At 39.3% G+C, this 27,615-nt stretch overlaps 1 protein-coding gene across 6 annotated transcripts in view; it reads left to right on the plus strand.

The window, feature by feature from the left end:
- Nucleotides 1–27,615, plus strand: part of LOC131432527 (uncharacterized) — a 178,569-nt gene that overhangs the window by 139,393 nt on the left and 11,561 nt on the right. For all 6 annotated transcript variants that reach the window (XM_058598857.1, XM_058598858.1, XM_058598856.1 and 3 more), the window contains 2 exons: nucleotides 14,467–15,293; nucleotides 23,692–24,033. In XM_058598857.1, coding sequence (XP_058454840.1) covers nucleotides 14,468–15,293; nucleotides 23,692–24,033 — 1,168 coding nt within the window. In that variant the 5' untranslated portion in view covers nucleotide 14,467. The remainder of the gene's footprint in view (nucleotides 1–14,466; nucleotides 15,294–23,691; nucleotides 24,034–27,615) is intronic.

A 27,615-nucleotide genomic window follows, 5' to 3' on the forward strand; every position in this document is an offset into this window, starting at 1 on the left:
GGAAATCCGAGGGCGGAAACAAATTATCCGATGCTCGATTGAGGAATCGGAAGCCTCATAATAATCCCTTCTTCCGAGTTGGCGAACAGACCCATGCTCCAACTCATGCTACTTGTCACTGCTTATTTGTTTACCTTAATCGGTTTCTCAGGCAACTTGAAAATAAAAAAAAACGCATCCTTATGGTGATCCCTCGTCAGCGTAACCAGTCACTGTAGGTATCGTTATGTGACGCAAACGCGATGTAAGATTATCAATCTAGTAAGCCATGTAAATGCATTGTCAGATTACCTCTGTTGTTATGATTCTGGACGCGCAGATGGATTCGGATTTGTCGGAATGTATACCCAAAATTCCCACAAAGGGAAAAAGCTAGATCTCTAATTAACCCATTTCAAAAGCCTGATGGTAATTTGTTTATGTGAATACTTGTTTTATTGCTGTTGTCTGCGTTGCCATGGTAACCGACTGTTAAGTGGGTAGATACACAAACAAACATACCCCGAAGTGGCAAAGCAGCAGCTACAGCCGTCCCGAGTCCTGTGGGGTTCCGTTTTTTCTATCTAAAAATTTACCGTTTATGTTTGTGTTGCAAATACGAACACATTGAAGGATGAACGCCTAGTTAACGCGAGCCTACCTTTTTTCGTGAGCGATTCACGTTTCCGAACAGATGTCACAGGGCTTCAGTTGGTTAAATATTGATGCATACTGGTTATTTTTACCTTTTGTCGTTACTTTGCTTGGCCGTGTTATTTTCCCTAGTCGGGAGTACAATTCAATTGCAAGGCCAGAGCCAATCCAGACGACGGACTGACTATAAATCTAAATTATTTTCGGTGAATGAGGCTGACACTTGACAAACAGTCGCCAAAATGTTTGACACAGCGTCGTCTGTCACATTTTGAGTTACATCTGTCTTCGGCTTGAGATTGGCGGAGACAGACGGAATTGAGGTTACTCATTTTTTTTCGGTAGAAAATTGTGGCATGGCTACTAGGAGGCGTCCAAAACAATTGTACTGACACCGCACGATCGCACCGAAACGCGTTAGAAGTAGATTTACTTTTTTCTCTCTCTCTCTAAATGGCAGAATCCTGACTCCCTGACTCACTGTGGCAACTGTTGTGACAGACGGTTCATATCACCATGCCAACCCCCAGGTCCCTGTCGACTATAGCTACTAATGACCTAGAAAATACAAAACAAAAAACCAACATCGCCTACTTCCGTCAGTTTTCGCTCGAAGGTCACACGGCGACGTCACTCGTCACACCGCGTCCGTCCAAACGACGACAAACGGTGGAAAGGGGTTGTGGCAAAGCCAACTTCAAACGTAGACCAGTGTAACCAGTGCCTCCCGCGTTAGAAGGGGGGAAGCGAAAACAATAAAAAATACCAGAGAGCCCCCCTAGCAATGACGAATGCAGAGTCGGAATGAAAACGGCAAAAACTATGTATATATGGAAGGTTAAAAGCGGAACGCGAATTTTATAGCGCAAAAATTCCAATCCGCCATTGCAATTGATTTGAAAGTATAAACAATCGAAAAATTTGCACCAGCCGCGATCGCTTGGCGATAGTCGTCGGGGCCTTTCGTCAAAATGTTCATCAATCATTTATTTAGGTTCAATAAAATTTTAGAATAAAATGAAAACACAGAAAATCGCAAACTCGGAACTGTTTGGTTGGTTGCTTGGCTGGATGGCACTGCGAGCAGGCGATTTTCTGTGTGTTCTTTTTTTTTATTTTGGTTTGTTTTATTTGTATTGAACCCAAATGTTCGTTGAGGCGTGACTCGGGTACGGACGCGGCCCAAGAATCGTGGCCGTTGGTAGTGACGCAGGGGATCGACCAAACCCAAAAAAAAACAGAAACATCGCTCCATTGCCTATTTCGGTTCAGAAGTGCGAGTATTCGTTTTCGTAGTTGAATTGAGGCTCTCTTCTGTTGAATAATGTAAGGCCTCAGCATACACACATGCTCAAACCGACGAGGTAGAAGTAGCGAAAGGGGAAATATTAATACCATTTTTTTTGTTTATAGTTTTCCATCGCATGGAAACGTACGGCTCCGCCTGTCCGCTCTCAAGTTTCTATACTTAAAAACGCAAGTTGAACTAGGCATCAATATTCAGCAAGACCTTTCGTCGCCTGGTCGCCCGTACTGCACTCTTTGATGTGACACACATGCATACACTCACCGGGCGGAGCGAGTGCTTGTGAAACGAGCGCAGCATAGCTTGCAGGCGCACTCAATCCCTCAATCCCAACTCCCCGTAGCGGTGGGTAGCGATACGGCGAAGAACGGGTTCAGAAGTTCAACTTATTACATGAATAGTATGCTCGGTTCGAGGGAAAATCTGGTAGAAAAAAAAAGAAGGTTTGCCATAATGCTACCAACCTCTCACTTACAGTGCCTTTTTTTCGTGGAAAAAGAAAGCACTTGAATGGATTCCTTTGATATTTTAATAAGGCAATAGGTGTACATCTTTTTCTCGCCTACTGTGTGGGTACGCCATTGCACTTTCTTGCCAAAGAATTTCACGGCTACTGCTACTAACCGTCACAGGTACTTACCGAGTACTTGCTAATATGTGGAGAGTATTTAGGTTATGTCATGGATTACACAGAAAAATTACGGTATCAATCGCACCTACCACGTTAGTTGGGTCATTATTCCGAGATTCGTCGGAACTGACAGTTTTCTATTTTCAAGTAGATCTATTGGAAACAACAATCCTAAGTAAGTTTCCAGCTGACTGACCAAAATTTCGACACAATTTTTGTTTCTTCTTTTGAGAATATTGAGGAAAATCAAGGAACAGTCCTACAGAATGAACATTCAAGTTTCGTCTCAAGACATTTTAAACCTAAAAGACATACACTTTTGGTTTTTTTTTTTGGGTCCCACAAGATTTAGATCGCTTAAAACTACATTTTCGCGCCCGTGGTTCGAAATTTGTATAGGATTTAGTATGGGGAAACTGACTTTGTACAAAAACAAATCGTCTGGAGATCTATAGGATGACTCTAATGTCGTTTTCACTTGATAACAGAACTAACCCAGTTTCCACCCTATCTGCTGTCAAACCGTTTATTTGAAGCTACTTTCGAACCTAATTTCAACGTTGTTGAACTGAAAATCGAGTCAGTTACGAACCTGGTTTCTTATATCAGGTTTGCTCAAACCCCCGTTGCTAAGTGCAAAAACCAAAACAACAGTTTCGTGAAAAGTGTTTGTTTGATGAAACTACCCTGGGTTAGTTTCAGTTTTCTCGAGCGAAAATGACATAACAATCAGTGCATGTGTTATTTTCGTAGGAAATTTAACGAGGAAGAAAACTTTCGAAGACCGCAAAACAATGCGACATTTGTTGAAAAGAATTTATTAAAGAAAAACCGACACAAGGTCCGAACAATGGCTTATTCCTTAATATATCTGGCATCACTGCTGCTAGTGGTCGTAATATGATTTGACTCTCTTTTATTATGCTATAACGGTTGTTCTGAGTTACTTAATGTCTTCACAATAAATACTCAGCTTAGTATGAAGTAATGTGCGAGGCAAAAGTTGCTGTAAAAATTTTCACTTTTAGAGTCTAAAAATTCACAGTATTCACAATATATTTCTTTCATTCTAGCTTGCTAAGTTCACTGAGCAGGAAGTAAAGCAAGTACATCCTAAGCACCTCATTTCGGTTGGCTTTGACTCCTGAGCTCTCTTTCAGTCCCAGTATCAAAAATGCAATTCCTGAACATAGTTTCAAGTTCAGAATTCAGTTTCAGATACAGAATCAAGCATTCAGTTCCAGATTTCTGCTTTTCTTGCGTTTCACACTCGAGGGAAATGACATCAATTTTGTGGAGCATCGGAATGATTTAATTAAGGAGTTATCGAAAATAAGCTATCCACAATTTTTTCTTTCAAATTATGAAAAACAACGATATTTTATTCAAACTAAAAATTGACCCTTAATTGTACGAGGTTAAACTTGAGCATAATGAAAACCGGATGAAATTGAGCATAATGAAAACCGGATGACAAGTGTGGCATCGCATTTTTTGGACGCTTGAACCCAAATTTTTTTGAACTCCTGCATGTTCCCAGCTGCCTTACCAGTCTTCTTGAAGACCTTCTTCACGATTGCCCAGTAACGTTCGATGGGTCGAAGCTGGGGGCAATTTTGTGGATTGATATTTTTCTCAACGAAATTTATACCCTTTTCCGCAAGCCAATTGAGAGTGGTTTTGGCATAGTGAGCCGACGCCAAATCCAGCCAAAATAGTGGAGGTGTACTATGCTTCTTATATAAAGGCAGTAATTTCTTCTTGAGACACTCAGATTGATAGATGTTTGCATTTATAGTTCCGGTAGTGTAAAAAATGGTTGACTTCAAACCAAAGGAACATATTGCTTTCCATACCAGTACCTTTCGATCGAATTTATCCACTTGAATCGACCTGTCCGCATCGCTCACAACGACGACAGTAAAGTATTGTGGACCTGGAAGGGTTTTTGAGTCCTCTGTTAAATAAGTCTCATCGTCCATCAAAACGCATGCATCCGGACACTGCAAAAGACGCGAATACAATTTCCGGGCCCTTGTTGCTGCCCGCTTCTTCTGTTCTACACTCAAGGGTGGCAAAAACTCGCTCATAAGATTTGATTTTTTCTATTCATCAGCTCACCACATGATTTACGATGCAATCCGAAAAATGATGGTAAAGATGAAAATCATCGCTGATTTAAACAAACACACTCACCTATACAGAGCACCGCTGACATCAAATTATGATGGTATTGATGGTTCTCAGTTTTGATTTCATAGCATTTAACTCTCATTCCTAGTTTTAAAAGGTGAGTACTGAGTTTGGCATCACTGTACCGAGCTACACCGGTGAGTGTATTCTTAAACCACAGAGCTGCCAACACAACCCAGATTTTCGGTTTTGTTTTTGCTGGTACTCAAAACGAACACAAGCGTTAATGTGCGAAAAAAATGTCGAACCGTAGTGTGATGTATACCATAAACGATTGAATTTCATGTTTCGAGCTAAACACAACTGGCTACTGAAACGAATGCGTTCTCCAGCATGCGAGAACATGTCTTGAGAAATGGATTGAAATGGCATCGATTCGAACATTGGCCGCCCATGGCAACTCTGGTGGGTGGGGAATACAAGCGAGACAGTTTCATAAGAATCTGATTCAATGTGTTGATGTACAAACACATCAAATCACAACTCACAAATCGTCTCTCAGTGGGTTCTAATATTTGATGAGCAGTCAGCGCTCATCTGCTGATTGCTTGACACTACGATGTTGAGACGATGTTTTCTCTATACGAATGGTTACCCAGTTACTCAACTCGTTTAGTGATGCTTTTGAAACCGATTTGCAGGTGAGCTGAACTCGGTGATGATGAAGTACTGAGTTGATTATTGCCAGCCCTGTCTACACTTTGTTTCGAGATTTTTTGCTTCTTGTAGGTCTTCAGGTGATTTCACCTCTTGATATGCTGCATCATTCCGACACTCGTTCCTGCTTTTTTTTTACCAAATCACGTATTGACATTGATTTGTTCTTCATAATTAGAGATATCACTTTCTGGTCCAGTTCCGGGTTGGAAGAACCGGGTTTTCTGCCTCTACCTGGTAGCTCATCCAAAGAATAGTGTTCCCCAATCTTATTAATGATGGTTTTAACACTGGCATGATGAATTCCAAACCGCTTCGTCAATTTTCGCATAGTAATACGTTTCTCACTTATCTATGTGTCCAGAACCTTAATTTTCACTTCCTTTTCAATACGCGACATTTCGAAAACGCAGAATTTCAACCACACAAACAAGTAAACAAACGAAAGCTGACAGCCAAACGCACAGCATGCTGTGATCAGAACATAAAAAACCTGATTAATCCACCTAGCAGTGAGATGATACCTTTTTTTATCAATCCGCATGTGTTTTTTTGCATGGATATTCTTAGGTGTTTTAGTTCTCATGACATTATTTTAATTATCGTCGTTTCAAACAGCAAATTGAGATTTTAATCACTCATTACCCTGTAATTTCGAATCTGCAAATCGTATCGAATTTCAATCTTAACGTGTGACATTCGATTGAACATTCCATGAGATGTCGAAGTAAGTTCCACTTTAGAGTTTTTCGTCATTATTTATGGTACTTCCAGAGCTGGTATTCAGGAACTAGCATAACCCAAAATGATTCGAATGGCCATAAATTATAACGCCAAACAATTTACATCTTCTATATCGGTATGAATTTTAAAAATTCATCATCTGTAATTCCAGAATCGGATAAAATTCACCAATTTTGTATGGGACCTTAAGTCCTTTAATTTGTATTTGTTTTTGAAGTTCGATTTGGCCTTTTTGAAAAAATGATTAAACTTTGAGAAACGATTCGAAACTGGATCCGGAGTTCTAAGATCGATGTAGCCGAAATCAGATAAATTCACCTGAGGAGTGTGTAGACATCTGAGCAGGGCTTGTATTGTGAATCCTCAAACGAACGAAGCAACAAAAAATATCTGCTGTGAACACTTTGCTTGACATAGCTGAATGAGAGACCTATATTAGAGAGAAACTGGATGCGTGAGAGTATATGCTACTGAGCAGACCAATTCCCCTTGCCAAGTAAATTGTCTGTGCTCTCATTCTCAGTTAACACATGAACTAAGCAATCCATGACAATGTAATGAAATGAAGGGTTCACTCTCGTTAGTATTGTACGAGAAAGAAGACCTTGTCTCACGGTGTGCTACAAGCCGCGTGTCATATTCACTCAAACTCAAACACTCAAACGATATTCTCAACACAATCAATGATTTTTTGATCGACTCGACTGGAAACTCTGAAAAATATCTTGCTAGAATATTCTAATTTCAGACCTCTAGTGAAAATTGCTTCTGTGTAATTTCTTTTTATACTTTCACTCCTAGAAAATACCACAAAAAGTTTAAATATTTTTTAAATGAAGTAAGTTTATCTCGAAGTTATTCTTACTTTCACTGAATTGAAATTATTACACCACTTGCTATTACTTTATTTTCAGAGCAAAATAGACCCAAATAACTTTCCATCCGTCGAACTTTGAAATGGGCTGCAGTTTTAACTACTTGATAAAAAATAACTGCCCGACTGTCAAATTTTAACTAAAAGTTCAAATAATTCGCAGGATGGTCCATACTCTTTGAATGGAGGAAGAAAATAAATTGCAATCGTAAAAATGCTAGCAAACTCACGAATAGCCAGTTTGACGTTGAAAATACAAGTCACGAAACTAACAACAAATAATCATTTTATTAAAACGCTGAACTGTTTTGCCTTTTTTCATATAGAAAGGTTATACAATCACTTGAAAATCGACTAGTAAAAATTGGCCAAGTGTCATATGCCATTCCACTCAGTTCGTCGAGCTGAGCAATGTATCTGTGTGTGTGTGTGTTTCTCGAAAATGACAACGATATTGACCAACTTAGATTCAAATGAAAGGTCTCATGGTTCTACAGGGAATTCTAGAATTTCATCTCACTTGAAGAGTAGAAACTAGTGCCCGACCTACAATAGTGGAACTCACTTCATTTTCTCATCGATGTCAGAGAACTGTTTCATTCTGTAGGCTATACTAGTTAATGCACAAACAATCTCTTTGGTTTATTTTAAGAATCGGAGAGAAATGTTTTTAATAGTATACCACAGTAATAAATATGAGAATATGATTGATGTGAGAAAAGGATCATTACATCACTATGTTGTATTGAAACAGGTTTTGACTATTTTGTTCAGCGTGAACATATGGTAACAGTGTAAAGCTATGCTAGAGTTTTTTCGCCTCTTCGCCACTAATGGCGCTACTTGTTATCGTGCACGGTCCCTATAACGTACGAAAAAAGTTAATTCATGAAAAGCTTCGTAACATTTATAACTTACGAAAAAGTAACGTGTGTATCGCATTGGAACGCCTATAACTTACAAAAAGTAACGTATGTAATACTTCGTAACGCCTATAATTTACGGAAAATAACGCGTATAACGCTTCGTAATGCCTGTAACTTACAGAAAAGTAACGCATGTATCAGGAATCAGAACAAATTGGCTCAAATGGCACGTTCCCCTTGATATTTGGAGATTTGTGCCTTGCCATCAATTTGTTTTTAGCATCATTTTCCCGATATATAAGAGGGAAGGATTGAAAGGAAATGGTAAGGGTTGGACTAGGAGGATGGGAAAAATTGACGACACAAAAACACATAAAAGCAGAAGTAAATTCTGCACCCCTAAGGGATGCTGAACAATCTGCTGAGGATCACATTTAGTGGAAGCAGAAGGAAATTCTGAACCTCTACGAGGTCCCGAACAGTCTGCTGTTAATAAAACCTCCAACCCCCGAGAGGATTTAGAGATCTTACAAAAGCGACACCATTCTGCACTCCCGGAAGAATGCAAAACGACTCGCAGTATGTACGAGCGGAAGTAAATTCGGTACCCCCCAGAGGATGCCAAACAATCTGCCAAACCCTATTTAAGGTTAATACAGAAGGGATTCATTCACTCCAGGAAGAACGATGAACCCTTCTGACTATAGCTCCTTACCACATTGGGTGAGAAACGAGAGAATATCCTTCAATTTTAGCTCCGCATACACAGACTCAATCATGTATGGAGAACCAAAAACCCGGATACGTAGCTGCGTCAATGCGGGACAGTTACATATCAGATGATATGAAGTACCATAATCGCATTCACACAAATCACATTCACACAAATCAGCACGTTGAATAGTAGCCATGTGATAATTGAGTTTGCAATGTCCAGTCAGAGCTCTGACCAGAACACTTCAATGATACTTGGAGAAATGCAGTAGACACTTTGACATTTTCAGATCTAAATCTGGTAGAAATGCTTTGTCTGAGCGCAAGTTTGCAAGTTGCGCCAGTAGCTGGCATGTTTGGATGCAGCCCAAGAACGTATCTTGTGCTTTATCCAACTAGTTGAAAGTGGTAAAGCTGGTTCAGGACCAACGAAATCATTCGTTGCACCAGCTCTAGCCAACTCATCAGCCCATTCATTTCCAGTAATACCAGAATGGCCGGGTACCCATAAGAAGTAAACAGCATTTGAAATGCTGAGGTCTTCAATTTGAGTTCGACATGCGATCACTAGATTCGACCGTGAGTCATTCGAACTGAGTGCTTTTAAGGCTGCCTGACTGTCGGAACAAAAATAAATACGTTTACCACAGATCCTCTGCTGAAGTGCCGATTGTACTCCACACAGAATTGCGTAGATTTCTGCTTGGAACACAGTACAGTATCTACCAAGTGAATGAGACTGCTCCAGCCTATTTCACGACAGTAGATACCAGCACCAGCACGACCATTCAACAGAGAACCGTCCGTATAACAAACTATGTGTTCATCAAGTTGTCGTTCCAGACAACCAGACAATCATTAATCACGAAGAGGATAGCTCACATTGAATGTTTTAAAAGGAAAACTGCATGTGAGAGTTAGGTCACTAGGAGCGAGTAAATACTCATCCCACGGAACCATTTGAGACCACAAGCGAGTGTGACTGGTAGCATATTCTAATGGGTTACTGTTCCAAAGCCCTGCAACCCTAAGACGGTATGCACAAGATAATGCTTCTTGTTTTAGGAACACATGTAGTGGGTTAATGCACAGTAGCGCCTCTAGAGCAGCAGTAGGAGTTGTCGTGAATGCTCCTGTTATCGCCATTAGGACCATCCTTTGGAGATGATTTAGCTTTGACTGAACTGTCGCGACTTCTCCTTTCTGCCACCATACAAGACATCCATATGCTAAAATTGGTCTAACGATAGTTGTGTAGATCCAATGAATATATCTGGGTTTGAGTCCCCATGATTTTCCAAAAGCTCGTCTGCATTGGCCGAAAGCCATGCAAGCTCTTTTAATCCTGAAATCAATGTGAGCAGACCAATTCAGTTTTGAGTCAAGAATAACCCCGACGTATTTAACTTGATCGACCACAGTGACCCCTGAACCAAAGAACTGCAACGGACGAGCTCCTGTAATTATCCTACGATGAGTGAAAAGCACCATTGATGTTTTGCCCGGATTTACAGATAATCCAAACCTGACAACACCATTGTTCAACAGATCGCAGGGCTTGCTGCATTAAATCAAAGAGAGTGTTAATGCTTATACCGGTCATCAATATATGATAATCGTCGGCAAAACCATAAGTCGGAAATCCAAGGTTATAAAGTTTCCTTAACAAACCATCAGCGACTAGGTTCCATAAAAGTGGGGATAGTACACCACCTTGAGGACACCCACAGACACTCAGCTTTCTAATCTCTGGCCTGCCGAATCGATGATCAAAGAAGTTGATTGCTAAGCATTGCGTGTATCCAGTAAGGGAAAAACCCAAGATATTCCGTTCACGACTGCAATGTTTAACCTCCAGCAGCCATTCAGCCATCGGCACGGAAATACACCTTGACTTAGGAGTTCCTATTTTTGTGGCCTTTTACGACATGGAATAGGAAACCAGTGGATCAATTCTTGGTAAAAAATAATTCCGCCGGATGCCACACGGCTTACCTGTTTGGTGGACTTATACCACCGGTACAGGTGGACCGTAGCGTTATTCTTAGCAGTTGGGAAACCGCTACCGACACTACACGGCTATCTAGGCTGCTCAGAGAGGGAAGTTAACATTGATGGTATACTTCCATGGATGGCCGAACAGCCGGTTGAATGCCTGTAACTTACAGAAAAGTAACGCATGTAACGCTTCGTAACGTCTATAACATTAGGGAAAGTAACGCATGTAACGCTTCGTAACGCCTATAACTTAAGAAAAAAGTAACGCATGTAACGCCTGTAACTTAAAAAATAACGCGTGTAACGCATCGCAACGCCTATAACTTACGAAAAAACAACGCATGTAACGATTCGTAACGCCTATAACTTAAGAAAAAAGTAACGCGTGTAACGCATCGTAACACCTGACTGAACATTGCAAACTCAACTTTCACGTGGCTACTCTTCATACGGCTACTATCTACTTCGTTTGATTTGTGTGAAATGTAACTTCTTATCATCTGATTTATAACTGTCCCGCATTGACACAGCTACGTATCCGGGTTTTTGGTTCTCCATATACAGTTGAATCTGTGTATGGAGAGCTAAAATCGAAGGATACATTTTGCGAATCGTTTTGTATTTTTGCGCGGGTTCGCGGTTTAATGCATACGGTGCTGATCTTACAAGCCAGTTGTCGTATGTTCGAGCCCCGACCTGGAAGATTTTTAGTATCAGTAGGATCGTAGTACTAGTCATGCTTTGCTTCTTTTCTACATTCTTCCGGGACTTTCAAGTTTAATGATTTGTTTTTGTCGTGAATACGACTTTTCAAAATTAGCCATATGGAAGAATGGGCAGAACAAATCGATCATTTCTTCTTGTGCGTTGGATGAAAGCAGACGTCGGGGCGAGAAGACGCATTCAAACAGCGGCATCGGAGAGCACACCTTCTGCGTAGTTAAAAACCTCAAACGCTCAGGTCGTAGTTTTCATTGGTCTTCCGGTCGTCAAGGCGAGAAGACGCATTAAACCAGTTTCGCATCATTTGGCACTGCGAGCGGATGTGTCGGTTTATACGCAAAGCTAGTTTCAATTCAAGCAAGAACGATTGCATTGGAGAAAAAAAAGAAACGAAAAGTGGACAACATTATATAAAATCAGCCGTTCTAATGGCTCTAAATGTTATCTAAAGAACTTTTAAGATTACTTCTTTGCAAATCAAAGGTAGAAATCATCAGTTTAGTGAAAATCCAAAATAATTTGATTTGCTTCGTGCACTTTTCGCTGTGCGAAAATCGTTCGAGAAAAATGTTCCGAACTGTGCTAAATATCGTAGAGAATTCCACAATTTGTTCCTTCTAAAAGGCAGAAATGATTCCTGTACTGCACCTTGATAGTTTCTTTCAATGAAATATGCAAATCCGAAATGAGATAATCGACGTCAAAAATCGTTGAAAATTTTAGTAGTGAAAAGGGGGAAAGTTTTGCAATTCACACAATCGATCAACTATCAACTCGAATTCGAAAGTGTATAGAAATCCTGTCAGTTTTATTCGTGTTCACGACATCCAGTTATGTCTCTGACATTACACATCCGTACTTTTTTAATCTTTGTTAAGACGTAGAGCCGTCTTGAGCTAGTTTTAATATGATCAGTATCTAACGGGGAAAACAGATTGGAAAATTGACATATGAACACAATGATGTAATGAAAGTCACGAAAATGTTACCGCAGGGAATGTTACCGCCGTAACTAACTCCTAACCGGAAAAATTGTTTTACCAATTACACTACTCTGCATATGAAAACACATGTGTTTTCTTTTGCACGGTAGTTTAATATTTTTTATTGCCAAGTCTGCAAATCTACAGATTTCTTATAAAGTTCTGCAGACATATTATGTTGCAGACATTTGAAAATCGAGTTTTTCGCCGACTTGCGTCAAAAATTATAGGTTTTTAAAATGACGGCGCTGTTTTTTTTTGCTCGAGTAAATTTTTATTTGGCATCGCTGTCGAGCATAGAGAAGCAGATGTTTCACGACATTTCGGTTATCATCCTGCTGAATCTATTCCATTATTACAGATCGCAATCCTACTAAGACCAATTCTGCGAACCAAAAATCATCAGTGACAACCGTTCAATAATTGTACATCAGTGTCACTTCGTCCGTCGCACACATATTCTGGAAAACCACCGTTTTTTGCTGTTTTTTTTTTGCAAGAAGTCATTTCACATTTCCACTTTTGCCGATGAGGTCGAGTACCTTTTTTGTGTGTATTTTTTTTTTTCGTTGTTGCTTTGCTTTGCCACAGGAGCTCCCCATTACCTAATAATAAAAACAATAAAAAAAATGAAACTGCCAACCAGTTTGGTCGAAACCGGAGCGTGCCTTTCTCTCGGGGTTTCCAACTCGGGGAGGGCCAATCGCGTGGAGGTCACGCGGTTACGTTCGTTGCTATTGGTTGTGCTCCATTTTTTTTTGTTTCGGCTCGCCGCCGTAAGCTCATCTGATACAGAAAATGATTTATATTGGAAGCAATAAAAAAAAAAGATATCTGGATAGCTGGAGGTAAAGTTTTTCTTCACTTACTGGGAAGTAGGATGCCGACTGAACTGAAAATTCAGGCAGAATTTACACGATGGGGGCGTGTCGAAAGCCCACGATTGAAGCACACATTTCTCAGCGCTGATCAATGTTGATCGGTTTCACCCAAAAGCCGTTCGTTTTTTTGAACGCGCTAAACACTTGATAGGTGATTGGTTCGATCGTTTGTGATGAAATGATTTACAACCAAACCGGTGAGAAAGTATGGTATTTATATTACCAACTAACACATGCAAAACGTTAGTTTATGGTGCAAAAAAAAAATCGCTCACCGAATCAACAAAGGAGAAATGAGTAATATGTGAGACGTCGTCTATGTACATATTACTCGAACGTGAACCGGTTTAGCAAGCATTTTCCAAAAACGGCTTTGATTTTTTTTTGTTTCGGGTACTTTCGCACTGGGGTTGTTGCCAACGTATAAACATGTTCAAATGAATAACCGCCTCTTGTAGGCAGAAGAGAGTGCCATTTAGAAGCCTGCTTAGATGAGGGTCCCAGGCAACGGAAAGCCTTCACAACGACAACAAAACAAACTGCAGTGGCAGTTTTCGTCTTTCTATACGGCAATAAGAAGGTCAAGGTCAAGTGGAGTGTGATGAGTGAAAAGAGCGTCCTTTTTTTTCCCCAACCCCGTTACCACGGCACATTGTCTAGTCGACAGGCAGGCGTTGTGGTTTATTTTTCTTTTCTTTTTTTTTTGTTTATCGTTGCGACCGTCGCCAGGACAACAGCTTATGTCAACGGAAGGCCTTAATTGTTTATGACCTACAGCACTGTGGCCTATAATATCCGGCCCGTATCTCCCCCCAAACTGCCGATAACTTTCCAGGAGACTCTTGAAACCATTCCGAGCATTGTATTGTGTAAATGTGGGCGTGGGAGTGTGGGAGAAACGGAACGAAATATAATAGCGTTTGGAATATAAACAAATCTAACCGAGCAAGTGCCAAGCCAAGTCACAACTACAGTCAAGAACGGAACGTTCGCATATGTGTCAGAGGGTAGCGATTGAATAAATGGTAGAGGATTCTTGCTATTATTAAATCGATTTGGTTTTCCGCAGTTTCAGTGGTCATCCGAAAAAAAAAAAGAAAACCTTCCCCATTTGGTAGGCAGACAGGCAGGGACAAAGCGGTGCTAAAAGCAGTGCGTTTAATTACTTGAAAGCGTTGTTTTTTCGGTGTTTGTCTTGTCTCGAATCCTGTTTTACATTACGTTCCGTTTCCTACTAACACTTTCTTCTCTCACTCGTTACAGAATGTCCCCAAAGCGGCATCCTACCCAACAAGACGATGCTGATGGTGGCGGCGGTGGCGGTGGAGGAGGATCAATAATCGGTGGGCACGTTACAGTAGAAACATCCTCACCAGTCCCCAGTCCGTGTTCGGGACAGTTAGACGCGACGACGTCTGCCGGCTCCAGTATGGTGCTTTTATCCAGTCCGCTGGAAGCCAACCAGCTTATCCTGCAGCAACATTTGGGCCACCAGCAGACACATCACATCATTGCTACTGGCAACCACACCAATCAGATCAACAGTACCGGTCACGGTAGTGCAATCAGTGCTGCCAACAGTCACGGTATCATTATCAACAACAACACTAGTTTTAAAAACCACAACAACATCGTCATCAGTGGCAGTGGCAGTAGCAACAATAGCAGCAACAGCATCAGCAGCACCATCAGTAGTCATACCTACACAATCAACCTCAGCGGCAGTCACAATGGTCACGCGGTAATCGCAGACGGTGGCGGCAGCAGCGCTACCTCGTCGGTCCATGGATACGGACCGGTTGCGACTGCCGCCGCCGTCATCTCCACCGCAGCATCTGTGAACAATAGTACGAACATTTGCGCCAGTAATCATAGTAATAGTCATCACCTGGGGCAACAACAATTCCACCACAGTCACCATCAGCTACATTCTGCGCCAAACACGGCCAGTACCCTCATCAGTCCCGGCATGGCAACCGCTCATAGCAACGGCCCGATGGCTGCGACGGTGGTGGCGCCAACACCACCGCCCCCAGAGGCATCCAAGCTAGTGGTGCTGCAGCAAGGACACCTCGGAGAGAGTTATATAAGTAAGTTCGAAGGCTTTGGTAGCGGTTTCATATTAGTTCTGGTTCATTGTACGATGTGCATCTAGGCGTTATTATATCGTGCTTGATAGAATGATTGGTAAGGGATTTTCAACCATCCACACTGCGAATGGTTTCTTCGATGGGAGTTTTATTACATCCAGCAGGATAGTGTGGAGAAAATTGAACACCGAGTTCAGTTGTCAAATGGTAGCTAAGAGTGTATTATTATTCAATATGGAGTCACTCTCGGTAGCGAGGGCCTGACATGAGTGGTGTTGCTACACATTTTTTACTGACAAGAATTTATTGTATTTAATCTGTCACCAAATTTGGTACAAAATACAGACTTAGGGAACCAACGAACCGTCAAATTCTTATGTTTTAGCATGGGAATTCGACGGTTCGTTTGACTCCATAAGATTCGCCAGTCTATTACTCAGATATTGATACGATGGTGCAGATTTCGCGCGAATTTCGAAAAACATTGTTTCACATTTGTGAATCATTTGTTCAAAAGATAAGTTCAGTTTTATGAACCCCAATAAATTAAAGATGGGCGAAAGTTTCATCAATTGGTCGAGTTAACCGAATCGATGAATTTTCACCTTGATAAAACAAAAATTTACGAGGAGGCAGCCCTAGCAAATAGTTTCTTCAGTGGACAAAACATTGATTTTATGTTCTCCGATCTCGAGTTGGGCAAGAAAAGAAACGAAAAAAAAAATTAAAACGTTTATCTAGTGCTGAACCCGACGGGATTCCATCCGTGATGATAAGAAATTGTTCTAATAGTTTGTTGGTTCCACTATCCAACATTTTTTTGCAGGGGCTGGGGTCCACTAGGAGATTGATAGTACACGGAAAGACCGAAATCAGCATTTTGACGAAAAAATTAGTTGATTTCCTGATTTTAGTTAGTTATTTTTTGAGACAACTAAAAAAATCTTACTTTTGCTAATCTAGATTTTTTAATTCTAGTTCCCTTAATAATAATATAATATATTGGTTGAAATGGCTATTTTTTAGTTGAATTCACCAATTAAACGTGCTGTTATTTATTAGCTAAGGCACACTTCTTTTCCATTCCACTAATTTTTTAGTTGAATTAGAGAAATAAAATGTTGTTTTCAACCTACATAAATGGTTGAAATGGCTTCTGCAATCTGCAGCTATATGGCGCACTGTCACCGAAAAAACGTTAACGCCGTAATGACTACTAGTCACTAGATGGCACACTACTGCCGAAAAGAATTTTTCAGTCGCGGTTGTCTTTTCTATATTGGCAGGTATAAATACGATGTATAAACGAAACATAAACTTCGTTTTGAAAATTTTTGTTCTAAATCGCTGTTTTCTTGATTCGATTTCGCGAAATCGACTCACTCACTGAAAACTTTGAGCACTCGGAAAACAAAAACCGAATACAAGTAGTACACCGGACGGCGTAGCCCGGAATGTTAGAAGATACAAAAAAACGTCATTTGACGTGTACAATTAGAGTGCAACATTCGAAACTCACTTCACTGTTCCACGTAAAAACATTATTACGCACAATCGCTTTAAATGCGCACAAATTCTGTATAAATACACTTTCCACTAAGAGTTTACGTCATTTTTACATATCGGTTTAGAAATTTGTATATGGATTTATCGTAACACATGCGAAAAACATCTAAACCATTTGCAAGTAGTTTCAACAAGACGGTCCTTTTTAGCTTTTTAATGGATTGTTTTGCTTTGACACTTCTCATGAGTTTTTGACTAATAAACTTGTTAATAAAACCAATTTCATTTTTGTTTTCTTTGTGCTGTGGTTCAGTAATGACGGTGATAGATAAATAGAAACAAATTTTTTGATTTTAATAACAAAATTAGTTGTTAATGAAAATTTCGTGTTGGATTGAAATATTGCTGGTTTGTGTCCAGGATATTCGCCAACTAAACACATTCTCTAAAAATAAGACTTTTTTTCAGCAAAGTAAATTCTCAATTTTAACTAATTTTATAGTTATTTTGGAAATTTGGTTGTTAAAATCAACTAATTCAAAAACAGTAATACGAATTAGGCGCAGAGCTAATTTCGGTGGTTCCGTGTACGTTTTATCTTTCTCCGGACAGTACCAGCCTAGATGCCGTGTGGAATCCATAAAATAAATGAGCCAAGAATAGATTCACTGGCTTCCTGTTTCCATGTCGTAAATGGCGACAATTGCAACAATTTTACTAAATTATGTCTTCATTCAACCAATTATCAATTTCCGGCTAGTTCCGGAGAAATTTTTTTTTCGTATGTTTTCTTCTTCCATGTTATTGCATGTCTTTCAAAATTATAAATTGAATGATAACTATTGTGCAAATCCGTTAATATTACAAAGTAACAGAGATATCATGTATCGGTATATTGAAAAAAAAAACTTGTTTGTTTGATAAATAAATATTTTTTTTCTCGGTAGCCGGCTGCCTAGATAACCAATTAATAATTTTAATAAATAATTAAAATAATAATTAAAATAATAAAGGAAATAAACAATTGCTCGTGAAATATGTTCGGTGATTTAAAATGATTTTATAAAATTTGTTAAAATATGTCACTACAATGAATCAACTATTTTGTCTAAATCCTATTCACTCGTTTATTTCGTAGCAGGTAATTCCATTTAGAAAAATAGGGAAGTTTTTACGTTACGTTACGCGATAGTATTTCAAATTTTCCTTCAGTTTTCACGATTAAGACTTGAATCAAGACTTCCCGGGACTTCCCGCGCGCGAATACTGACTAATTTATACAAACAAATATCCTTCTCCCGTGACACTTATGGATTGCGCAGTAGTATATACGGCCTCGAGTAACAACAAGTGTTGGACTAACATCCCTTCCCATTCCTTAGACAATCTACGTTCGGACCTGGCCGGCGCCGGTATTGATCAATGAATTCTGGGGTTACCAGAAGTTGTACATTCAAGGATGATTTACTAGTCCCAGGTCGGATTATTTAGAAACTTCCTGTACAATTTCAGCTTATCCCGATCAGTAACGGAGTAGCAACCAGGGGTGGTCGCTCCACTATCCAACATTTTCTACAATTCTTGGAATATGGAAGAAATCCTATGTGTTTTCAGTTTACAAAAGTATTCAACTACCGTGGAATTGCTGCTTTGTGCGCTGTATCGAAGTTGTTTGGAATTATAGTTGTGGATTTTATAACACATAGTTGCTGTGACTACATATCTGAGACTCAGCATGAAGTCATGCCAAAGCGTTCAACTTTCACAAATTTAGTAACCTACACTTCCTTCATCATACGTTCTTTACAAGTTACGACTACAAGTAGATTCTATACTCACTGAGGTCTCTTTTTACGCGGGGTATACGATTCGCGTAAAAAAACGCGTAACTTCGGAAATTTGCGTTAAAAAACCGCGTTACTTCGGAAATCCGCGTAAAAAAACAGCGTAAATTGGGACATCCGAGTAAAAAAAAAACGGATAAAAAAAACCGCGTGAATAAAGACCTCAGTGTACACCGATTTCTCTGCTGCGTTCGACTAAATCAATCGTCACATAACGATCCCTCTTCGATCATACCTAACTGGTCGTGAAGTGATAGTGACAATAGGAGACTATACAACCTCACCACTTGCTGTTACCTCTGAAGTTCCTCAAAGAAGTTACCTTGGACCGTTTATATTTGTATTGTATCTCAACGATCTAAATTTTTCGTTCAAGTTTATGAAACTATCGTTAAAAATATTCCATATAATCAGATCTGCAGCAGATTCAAAGTTCCTACAAGAACAGTTGGATAATTTAACTAATTGGCGTAACATCAACAAAATGGTTTTAAATGCTACTAAATGTTCCGTCATCTCTTTTAGTCGCAAAAAATCTGTATTCAAGTTCGACTATAATATTTCACAAACCTCACCGTTTTCGAATGCGCATCGTGTGTTAAGAACCTGAGTGTTCTTTTGGATTCCATGTCTCATATCAAGGAGCACAATGAGTTTACTATCTTCAAAGCCTCTAAACTATTAGAATTTATTTTTCGCGTTACTAAAAAATACTCTGATGTACATTGTTTCTAAGCTCTATATTGCGCTTTAGTTCGCTGGTCACCTCATGACCAAAACGATATCCAACGCATTGAAGTTATTCAACGCAAATTTGTTCGATTCGCTTTCCGACGTCTTTCATTGAGACAGCCTTTGAATTACCGAGTTATCATGATCGCTGCAAACTGATTGTAAAGCTAGTTTTATGGTAGGTCTACTTCAGTCGCGAATCGATTGCTCCGAGCTATTGCAATTGTTACAATTAGACATTCGACGTCGAAATCTTCGATCCAATTTTTGTCTTCGGATTCCCTATGTTAGAACTAATTATAGATATAACGAGTCCATTACTAGCATGTGCCGCATATTTAACAAATGTTTCAATTCTTTCGACTTTAATTTATCACGAAATGTTATCAAGACTTTCATTTATCACGGAATGTTATCAAGAAATCGTTCCTCGTGTTATTGTCTCATTAGATTTAGTGACTATAGCAGCACTAGATTTAAGGAAATGTATCATTTGGATAATTGTAATTTGTTGATGCAAAAGATGAGGAAGTTTCATGCCTGCTGGAAAACAAGTTTGACAGAAACTAACTTCAGAGGGCTCCCTGTTCCCTGTTCCGAATAAAAGAATAAAAGATGAGGAGGAAAAGAAAGACATTCAGAGTAAAATCCGACATCAGGAGAAGGTGCTGTCTCAGAAAGCAAAAGCTAATCAGGAGGCGGAAAATAATTTAAGAGAGAGAAAATCAGATCATCCTGATAAAAAAAAGAGTAATTCAGATCATCCTGATGTGGTCTACCTTAAAATTCTTCTTACCGAGGAGGAAAAGCTTGTTGAAGCAAAAAAAAAAAGGTCGTCGCTGAAATCAGTTTACCTTCTTCCAAAATTTGTAATTTGTAAGCAATTTTATTTTTACTTTAACATTTTCCGTACATCAGAGAGTATAAAAAAACTAAGGACATCGAAAAAGATGAAGAATTAAAAGGAAGTCTTTTTCATGGGGTTTCTCAAATTGACGTACTGTATGCGGACTTATTTATTGTGTTTATATGACAAACCTCTGTCGGTTTTTCAATTATATCAAGTGGATTTTCAAGTTCTGCGGAATGTTATCACCTGCACAAGAATAGTAGTGTAATGCTTCGCTCGAACCTTGCGCGTATTAGTTTTCATCTTTGCGCGGATTTCGCGTGTTTTGATTATGAAAGGGTGTAACCGGGTGTGCATATAAAAACTGCCCCCAAACAGAAACAAAATTGGTATAAGCTGTTTGAAAGGGTTTGTATTGGAGATGATATTCCCAATATTTTAAACCTTTAACCAGGGTGGTTCTTCTGTTTTTATTTTATTTAAATTTTTCAAAACCCACTAGCAAAAAATATTCTAGCAATTATGGGAGCCTTTCTTATTTTTTTCAGAATTTTTCAAATATAAAATCTAGAGTGGTACAAAAATTGAAAGCGCGAATACAAAAATTTCGAAAATTTTGAACATTTTTTGCCTTTCTCATATAGAAAGGTTATGCAATCACTGGAAAAACCGACTAGTAAAAATTGGCCAAGTGTCATATACCATTCGACTCAGTTCATCGAGCTGAGCAAAGTCTGCGCGTGTGTGTGTGTCAAATAATCTCACTAGGTTTTCTCGGAGATGGCTGAACCTATTTTGACAAACTTAGATTCAAATGAAGGTTCCCTACAGAATTCCTGAATTTCATCCGGAACCGACTTCCGGTTATAGGGTAAAGTGTGTTGAATATTGTACACCGTCACTTAAACTGGTGGAACAAAACCGTAAAAAATGTTGTAAACTGGGCTCAAAACCCTTATTCCCAATCTTAGGCTGGAATGAAAGGTCGTATGGTCCTACCAAAAATAACTGCATATTTTCGGATACAACAAACATTTAAATCGTCATCAGAGTGCGATAGCAAAATTGTATAAAATCTTCAAAATTTGAATAAAAACTAGTAGAGTTTGTACGTCATGTTAGTTGGTGACCGTACGAACCGACTTCGATTATACCGGTTCTCGGGCTCCGGTGCCGGAAGTGCATATAATAGTGAACTCACTTCGTTTTCTAATGGATGGCTTAACCGATCAGAGAACTGTTTCATTCTCCATGTTATACTAACAGATCGGCTGAAAAGTTCGTATCGTTTCTATGAGAGGGCGCCACTAGAATTAAATCCATACCATTTTCAGTTAGTACCAACCTTCAAAAGATACGTGTATCAATTTGACAGCTGTCTGATTATTAGTTTGTGAGATATTGCATTTTGAGCTAAGCTACTTTTGTTATTGTGAAAAAAATGGAAAAAAAGGAATTTCGTTTGTTGATGAAACACTACTTTTTGATGAAAAAAAGTGCCGCCGATACCAAAAAATGGCTGGATGAGTGTTATCCAGACTCTGCACCGGGCAAAGCAACAATTCGTAAGTGGTTTGCAAAATTTCGTACTGGTCATATGAGCACCGAAGACGATGAACGCAGTGGACGTCCAAAAGAGGCTGTTACCGATGAAAACGTGAAAAAAATCCACAAAATGATTTTCAATGACCGTAAAGTGAAGTTGATCGAGATAGCTGACACCCTAAAGATATCAAAGGAACGTGTTGGACATATTATTCACGAATATTTGGATATGAGAAAGCTTTGTGCAAAATGGGTGCCGCATGAGCTCACAATCGATCAAAAACAACAACGAATTGATGATTCTGAGCAGTGTTTGGAGCTGTTATATCGAAATAAAACCGATTTTTTTCGTCGGTATATAACAATGGACGAAACATGGCTCCATCACTTCACTCCGGAGTCCAATCGACAGTCAGCTGAGTGGACTGCACGCGATGAACCGAACCCAAAGCGTGGAAAGACTCAACAATCGGCCGGTAAGGTTATGGCGTCTGTATTTTGGGATTCGCATGGTATAATTTTCATCGACTACCTTGAAAAGGGAAAAACCATCAACAGTGACTATTATATAGCGTTATTAGAGCGTTTGAAGGACGAAATTTTTAAAAAAACGGCCTCATTTTAAGAAGGAAAAAGTTTCGTTTCATTAAAACAATGCACCGTGTCACAAGTCGATAAAACCCATGATGAAATTGAACGAATTGGGCTTCGAATTGCTCCCTCATCCACCGTATTCTCCAGATTTGGCCCCCAGTGACTTTTTCCTGTTCTCAGACCTCAAGAGAATGCTCGCTGGTAAAAAATTTAGAAGCAATGAAGAGGTAATCGCTGAAACTGAGGCCTATTTTGAGGCAAAGGACAAATCGTACTACAAAAATGGTATCGAAAAGTTGGAAGATCGCTATAATCGCTGTATCGCCTCTGATGGCAATTATGTTGAATAATAAAAACGAATTTTGGCAAAAAAATGTGTGTTTCTATTGAACGATACGAACTTTTCAGCCGAAGTTAATGCACATGCAATTCCTTGGTTTCATTCAAAAATCGAAGCGAAAAATTTTGAATAGAATACCACAATATTATACATGAGATAGGCATCATTGCACCACTAGGTGGATTAAAACAGGTTTTTTTCACATGAAATACATTCTGAAAAATTATTAAAAGATCAGAAAGGTTTCCCATAATTCCTGGAATATTTCAGATTTTTTTGCTAAAGAGGTTTGTGAAAAATTTAAATAAAATGAAAATCTGAAGAACCACCCTACCTCCATAAATATGGCAGTTAAAGGGTTAAAATTTTGGGACAATCATGTCCAATACAAACCCTTTCAAACAGATGATAAAAAATTTGTTTCTGTTTGGGGGCAGTTTCTATATGCAAATCCGGCTACACCCTTTCTCGTAACAACCCTGTATATTGGACAATTCTGCGTAAAACGGCAGTTTTGATTTCTACTACGGATCCGTAGATCTGCCGAGGTTTTCTAAACCCGTAGGCGCAGTTTTGTGATAACATCAAACGTCAAACAAGTTTTGATATCATTACGAAAAATTCTAGATATTATTTTTAGGACTTCATTGGACTTTCGCTGAGAGTAGAAATAGTTCTCACACTTTACACCTATTGACATTAGGATGAAAACATGTGCTTTTGCTTCGAGTTTTCGCATCGCTATAACAGCAGTATTGCACAATTTTCGAACTATTTTTCCTGCGGAATTGCGTCTCACAGCCGAAGCAAAGATATTGTATCCAATTTTATCATAATTCGTTGATTGAAAGTCGAGTAATCGGCGAAACAATGTGGCTATTGGTACAATAGCCCTACATCAAATAAACATCTTGAATTCTTACTAAACTTTTCAAAAAAATCACCCACAAAAGCTAATACACTGCTTTCTTATTTTCCCTTTTGCAGCCGCTACCGACGGTATGAACGGTGTTGGCAACATTGTCCTACTCGCCACTGAGCAGATGGATGAACACGACATTCTGAACAATAACGTGATCATTACCAGCAATAACAACAACAACAACACCAGTACCAGCAACAGCAGTAATAGCAACGGCCATGGCAATCACGCCAGCAACAGTCACATAATCAGTCATCATAGCCACAGCAGTAGTCATCATCATCAGCATCACCATCATCCGCTGCGGAACGGGACCACGACCGTCCTGGCGACCAACGGAACCGTGATCAACGGGGACGAAGAACTGACCCCGCTCACGTGGTTGCACGACAAGAATCTGCTCAAAGGTATGCTCGCTTACTTTGATCCTGATGGTTTTAGGAAATGAATTTTTAGGTTAGGTTTCGCGAGTGACTACTGTTTAGTGCTGAAATGAGTAAACATCTCGTTCGAAACGAAATGCGGTACATCAGAATGCAAACCGCTGGTGGAATGTGTTCCTATTTTGATTTATTTTTACTGTAAGATGGCGACCACTGTGCTGCATCGTCATTGCAAATATGCACCGAGCTTGTGATGGGCGGTGTGACGACGGTCTGCGAATTGCGATGGGATGAAAGAGTTTGGTAGGTTGGGGTCGGAGTGGGGAGGGAGGTGGCATTTTTCACTCCCGTGGAGGCTGTGAAGCGTCTTCGCTGATCGGTCTGCACAATATGCAGGATAGAGGCGCGACGTGCGAGAGAAAAAGGGCCCACTTTTTTGGCACATGCCTTGCGTCGTCGTGATGCGTGCCATCGTGCGATGCAAAAATAGTTTTTCAAGTAAATTGTTTTCTCGCAGTCCACGGCGATGTGCCGATGTGTTCCGCCGTGTCTGGGTTTTTTTTCTTCTCTTCTTTTCGAATGGGGGCCAAAATAGACAAAGGTTATTGGCCTGAGGGTCCTGACGAACCGCTGTCCCTGCTTGGCTACGGCAACTGTGTTTTTGTGCGTGTTGTGTATTTTTTTTTAAATTTCGTTTACCCTGTTGGGAAACTCCCAACAATCCAACCACACAGTCAATGACTCGGCGCAGTGACTTTGCTGTTGTCAAGGATTCTCCTCCACCGATAACGATGATGATGATGATGATGATGATGTTGGAGTCGGGGAGAAGCATAGCGAACAACACAAGGCAATAACGAACCAAGACAAACTATTTACCTATTATTGATCTATTAGCGAAGTGGCTTCTCCTGTCACGGTTTATTTACGATCGTTTATTATTATACAAGTAAAATCAGTGAAGCAGCCATCCCAGATAATAACTACTGTATACATGCGATCGAGTCGTGTGCTGTTTCTGTCTGACTGTCGGTTTGGAAGCGTAGCGTTTGTATTTTCAACGGCCTACACACACGGAATGGAATGAGTTCTGAGTAGGCTTTCCAGGTCAGGAGCAACTGTTTACCAACAGATAAGAGCTCACACACACACACACCGCCACCATTTTAATCTAATCTAATGATGTTACATTGTCAGACTTCTCAGATCTCTATCTAAACAATATACAAAAACTGATCGGGTGAATCGAGTCATTACCTGCATTTGTATTGTTTTGGACAACAAAACTTGATCCAGAATGATTCCGTCACAGATATCATATCCAGTTTTCTATGCGTTCAAGTAGCAATCATCCTGTAGAGGCGCTTCGAGCGACACAATATGGAATCGTGTATCAAATTCTGTTGCAAAGCTGTTTACAGAAATTACAAACAATGTGTGCACTTCCGTAGGTTACCTGCATTTTACAAGGATACCATTCGCCCTAATTAACCCTGAGCCCTTGTAAGAAGGAATAGCCGACGACACGACCAGGCACTCCAAAGAAAAATCGGAGTAGAAAGTGCCTGTGAGTGATTTTCCGTCAGTTACCACAAATATAGCGACCCCTTGATAATGATAAAATTAATCTTTTTAGGCAACACTGTTCTCGTTGCTATGCGTTATTTGTCAAGGAACCGCAATTGTAGAAATAAACAAACAAATAGGAAAAGTATCCCGTTCCATTGTCAGTAGCCACGAAAATGCAAGAAAAAAAGGATCGAAATAAAGCGATATATTCTCTTGTGTGCAGTTATGTATTTCAAAATCGGTTGCAACACAAGAGGAAACTGAATTTACAATCATGTGTATTTCCTAATAATCAAGTAAAATTACTGTTTCTAGAACTCGAAAAAAACGTGGAGCAGGATGTTTATTTTGTCTATTATGTATTCAATTAACACCAAAAACATTATTTCGTAACACTAGAAGAACCCTTACAGAAGTTTAAATCAATGGAAAAAGAACGATAATGAAATTCCTGCGTTCTGTGATGTCGATTTGAAACATCATTATTAAATTTAAGCTATTTTCAAAGATCCTTTATACATTGAATCAGTAACAAAAAAATGTATTTATTTATGTTATATATCTGCTAAATCGTGCTAAAAAGCTTGATTGTTATCCATGAAGATCTTTATTGGAGATGCGTTTGAAGTCTTCTCAAGAGAATTTTCCAAGAATTATCCAGATGTCATACTAAAACTATTCTATGGTTAGCAAAAGTCATAAAACAAAAGTTTGTCTCAATGGCGTTAATAAATAGTAATGCTGATGATACGATCTACTTAGAAGAAATTCTTAATTGCATAATTAGAATATTTTACGAAAACTATGCAATAGTTTCAATTCATTATTGAATTTTTCTAATCGTGATGGTGTGAGATGCTGGTGTAGTTGATTGGTAACTGCTATGCTATCAAATTTTCGGTGAATACAATTACTGGTGGTGCAAATAAAATAATATAACTTATCAGTATCGCAAAAACATAGCGCTTCAATTAACTTTTAAGGGCCGATTCTTGTTCTTAGGTACAGTGGTAAAATGCGCGACTGGTATATCGACTCGGAGTTAGTTTTGTTTATCTACACAAACATGCCTTTGAACAACAGTATCCAAGGTTTCTGTTATTCGAAATCAATAATTTATCAAATCGAGTTGCCAGTTTTAACAAATTTTCAAGATATTTTGTTTTGACATTTCGAGTTACTGAGGGGTAGTCAGATTTGCGATACAGTTTTAATAGACGAGTGGCAGGTCGTGTCGTCGGAATAGCCTTATGATACAGGAAAACTCCACCCCTCTTCTCTTTCGACAGGATGAAAGTTTGCCCAAACTAAATCCCATACAAACTTTAAAACTTGGGTGCGAAAATATGGTTTCACCGAACGAGCTAAAAATTTGCTCAGTTCCTATGCGACTCAAAAAAACACGGAAAGTTTGGTGGAGCTAAACTCAAATTATAATTCTACCGCAAATTTTCAAGGACACATTTTGCAATATGCGGTACACTGTCACTATGACAGTGTACTTTGAAAACCTTTCCAGATAACTGGCAACTTTGATGAAAAAAAATCAATAGATAATATGTCGTTTTTGCTTGAGCAAACTGATACTGACCCAGGGTAGTTTCATCAAACAAACACTTTTCACTTAACTCGCACTTAGCAACAGGGGAGTTAGCAAAACCCGATATAAGAATCAGGCTCAACACTGACTCGAATTTCAGTTAACAATAACGTTGAAACTAGGTTCGAAACTGGCTTCAAATTAACGGTTTGGCAGCAGTTGTGGTTAGGAAACTGGGTTAGGTTGGGCATCAAGCGAAAACGACATTATTATTTCACTTGTTCAGTGCCTAGAAACTGCCAATTAGTTTGACTAAGCAACTTCTAGGAAGGATTTTCATAGATTTTTCATAGATCATAAAAGTCCTTTAGGACTCGAAATCGTCTGAAAAATGTTGAAATTGGCAACACAAGTTGGTAAATTATGGATTTTGAAAAACAGTTACCAGTTGCCTTGGTTACTAAACTTGAGGAATGTAAACAAAAACAAGAGATTCT

The sequence above is a fragment of the Malaya genurostris genome, chromosome 2 (assembly GCF_030247185.1).
Source record: "Malaya genurostris strain Urasoe2022 chromosome 2, Malgen_1.1, whole genome shotgun sequence".
Taxonomy (NCBI): domain Eukaryota; kingdom Metazoa; phylum Arthropoda; class Insecta; order Diptera; family Culicidae; genus Malaya; species Malaya genurostris.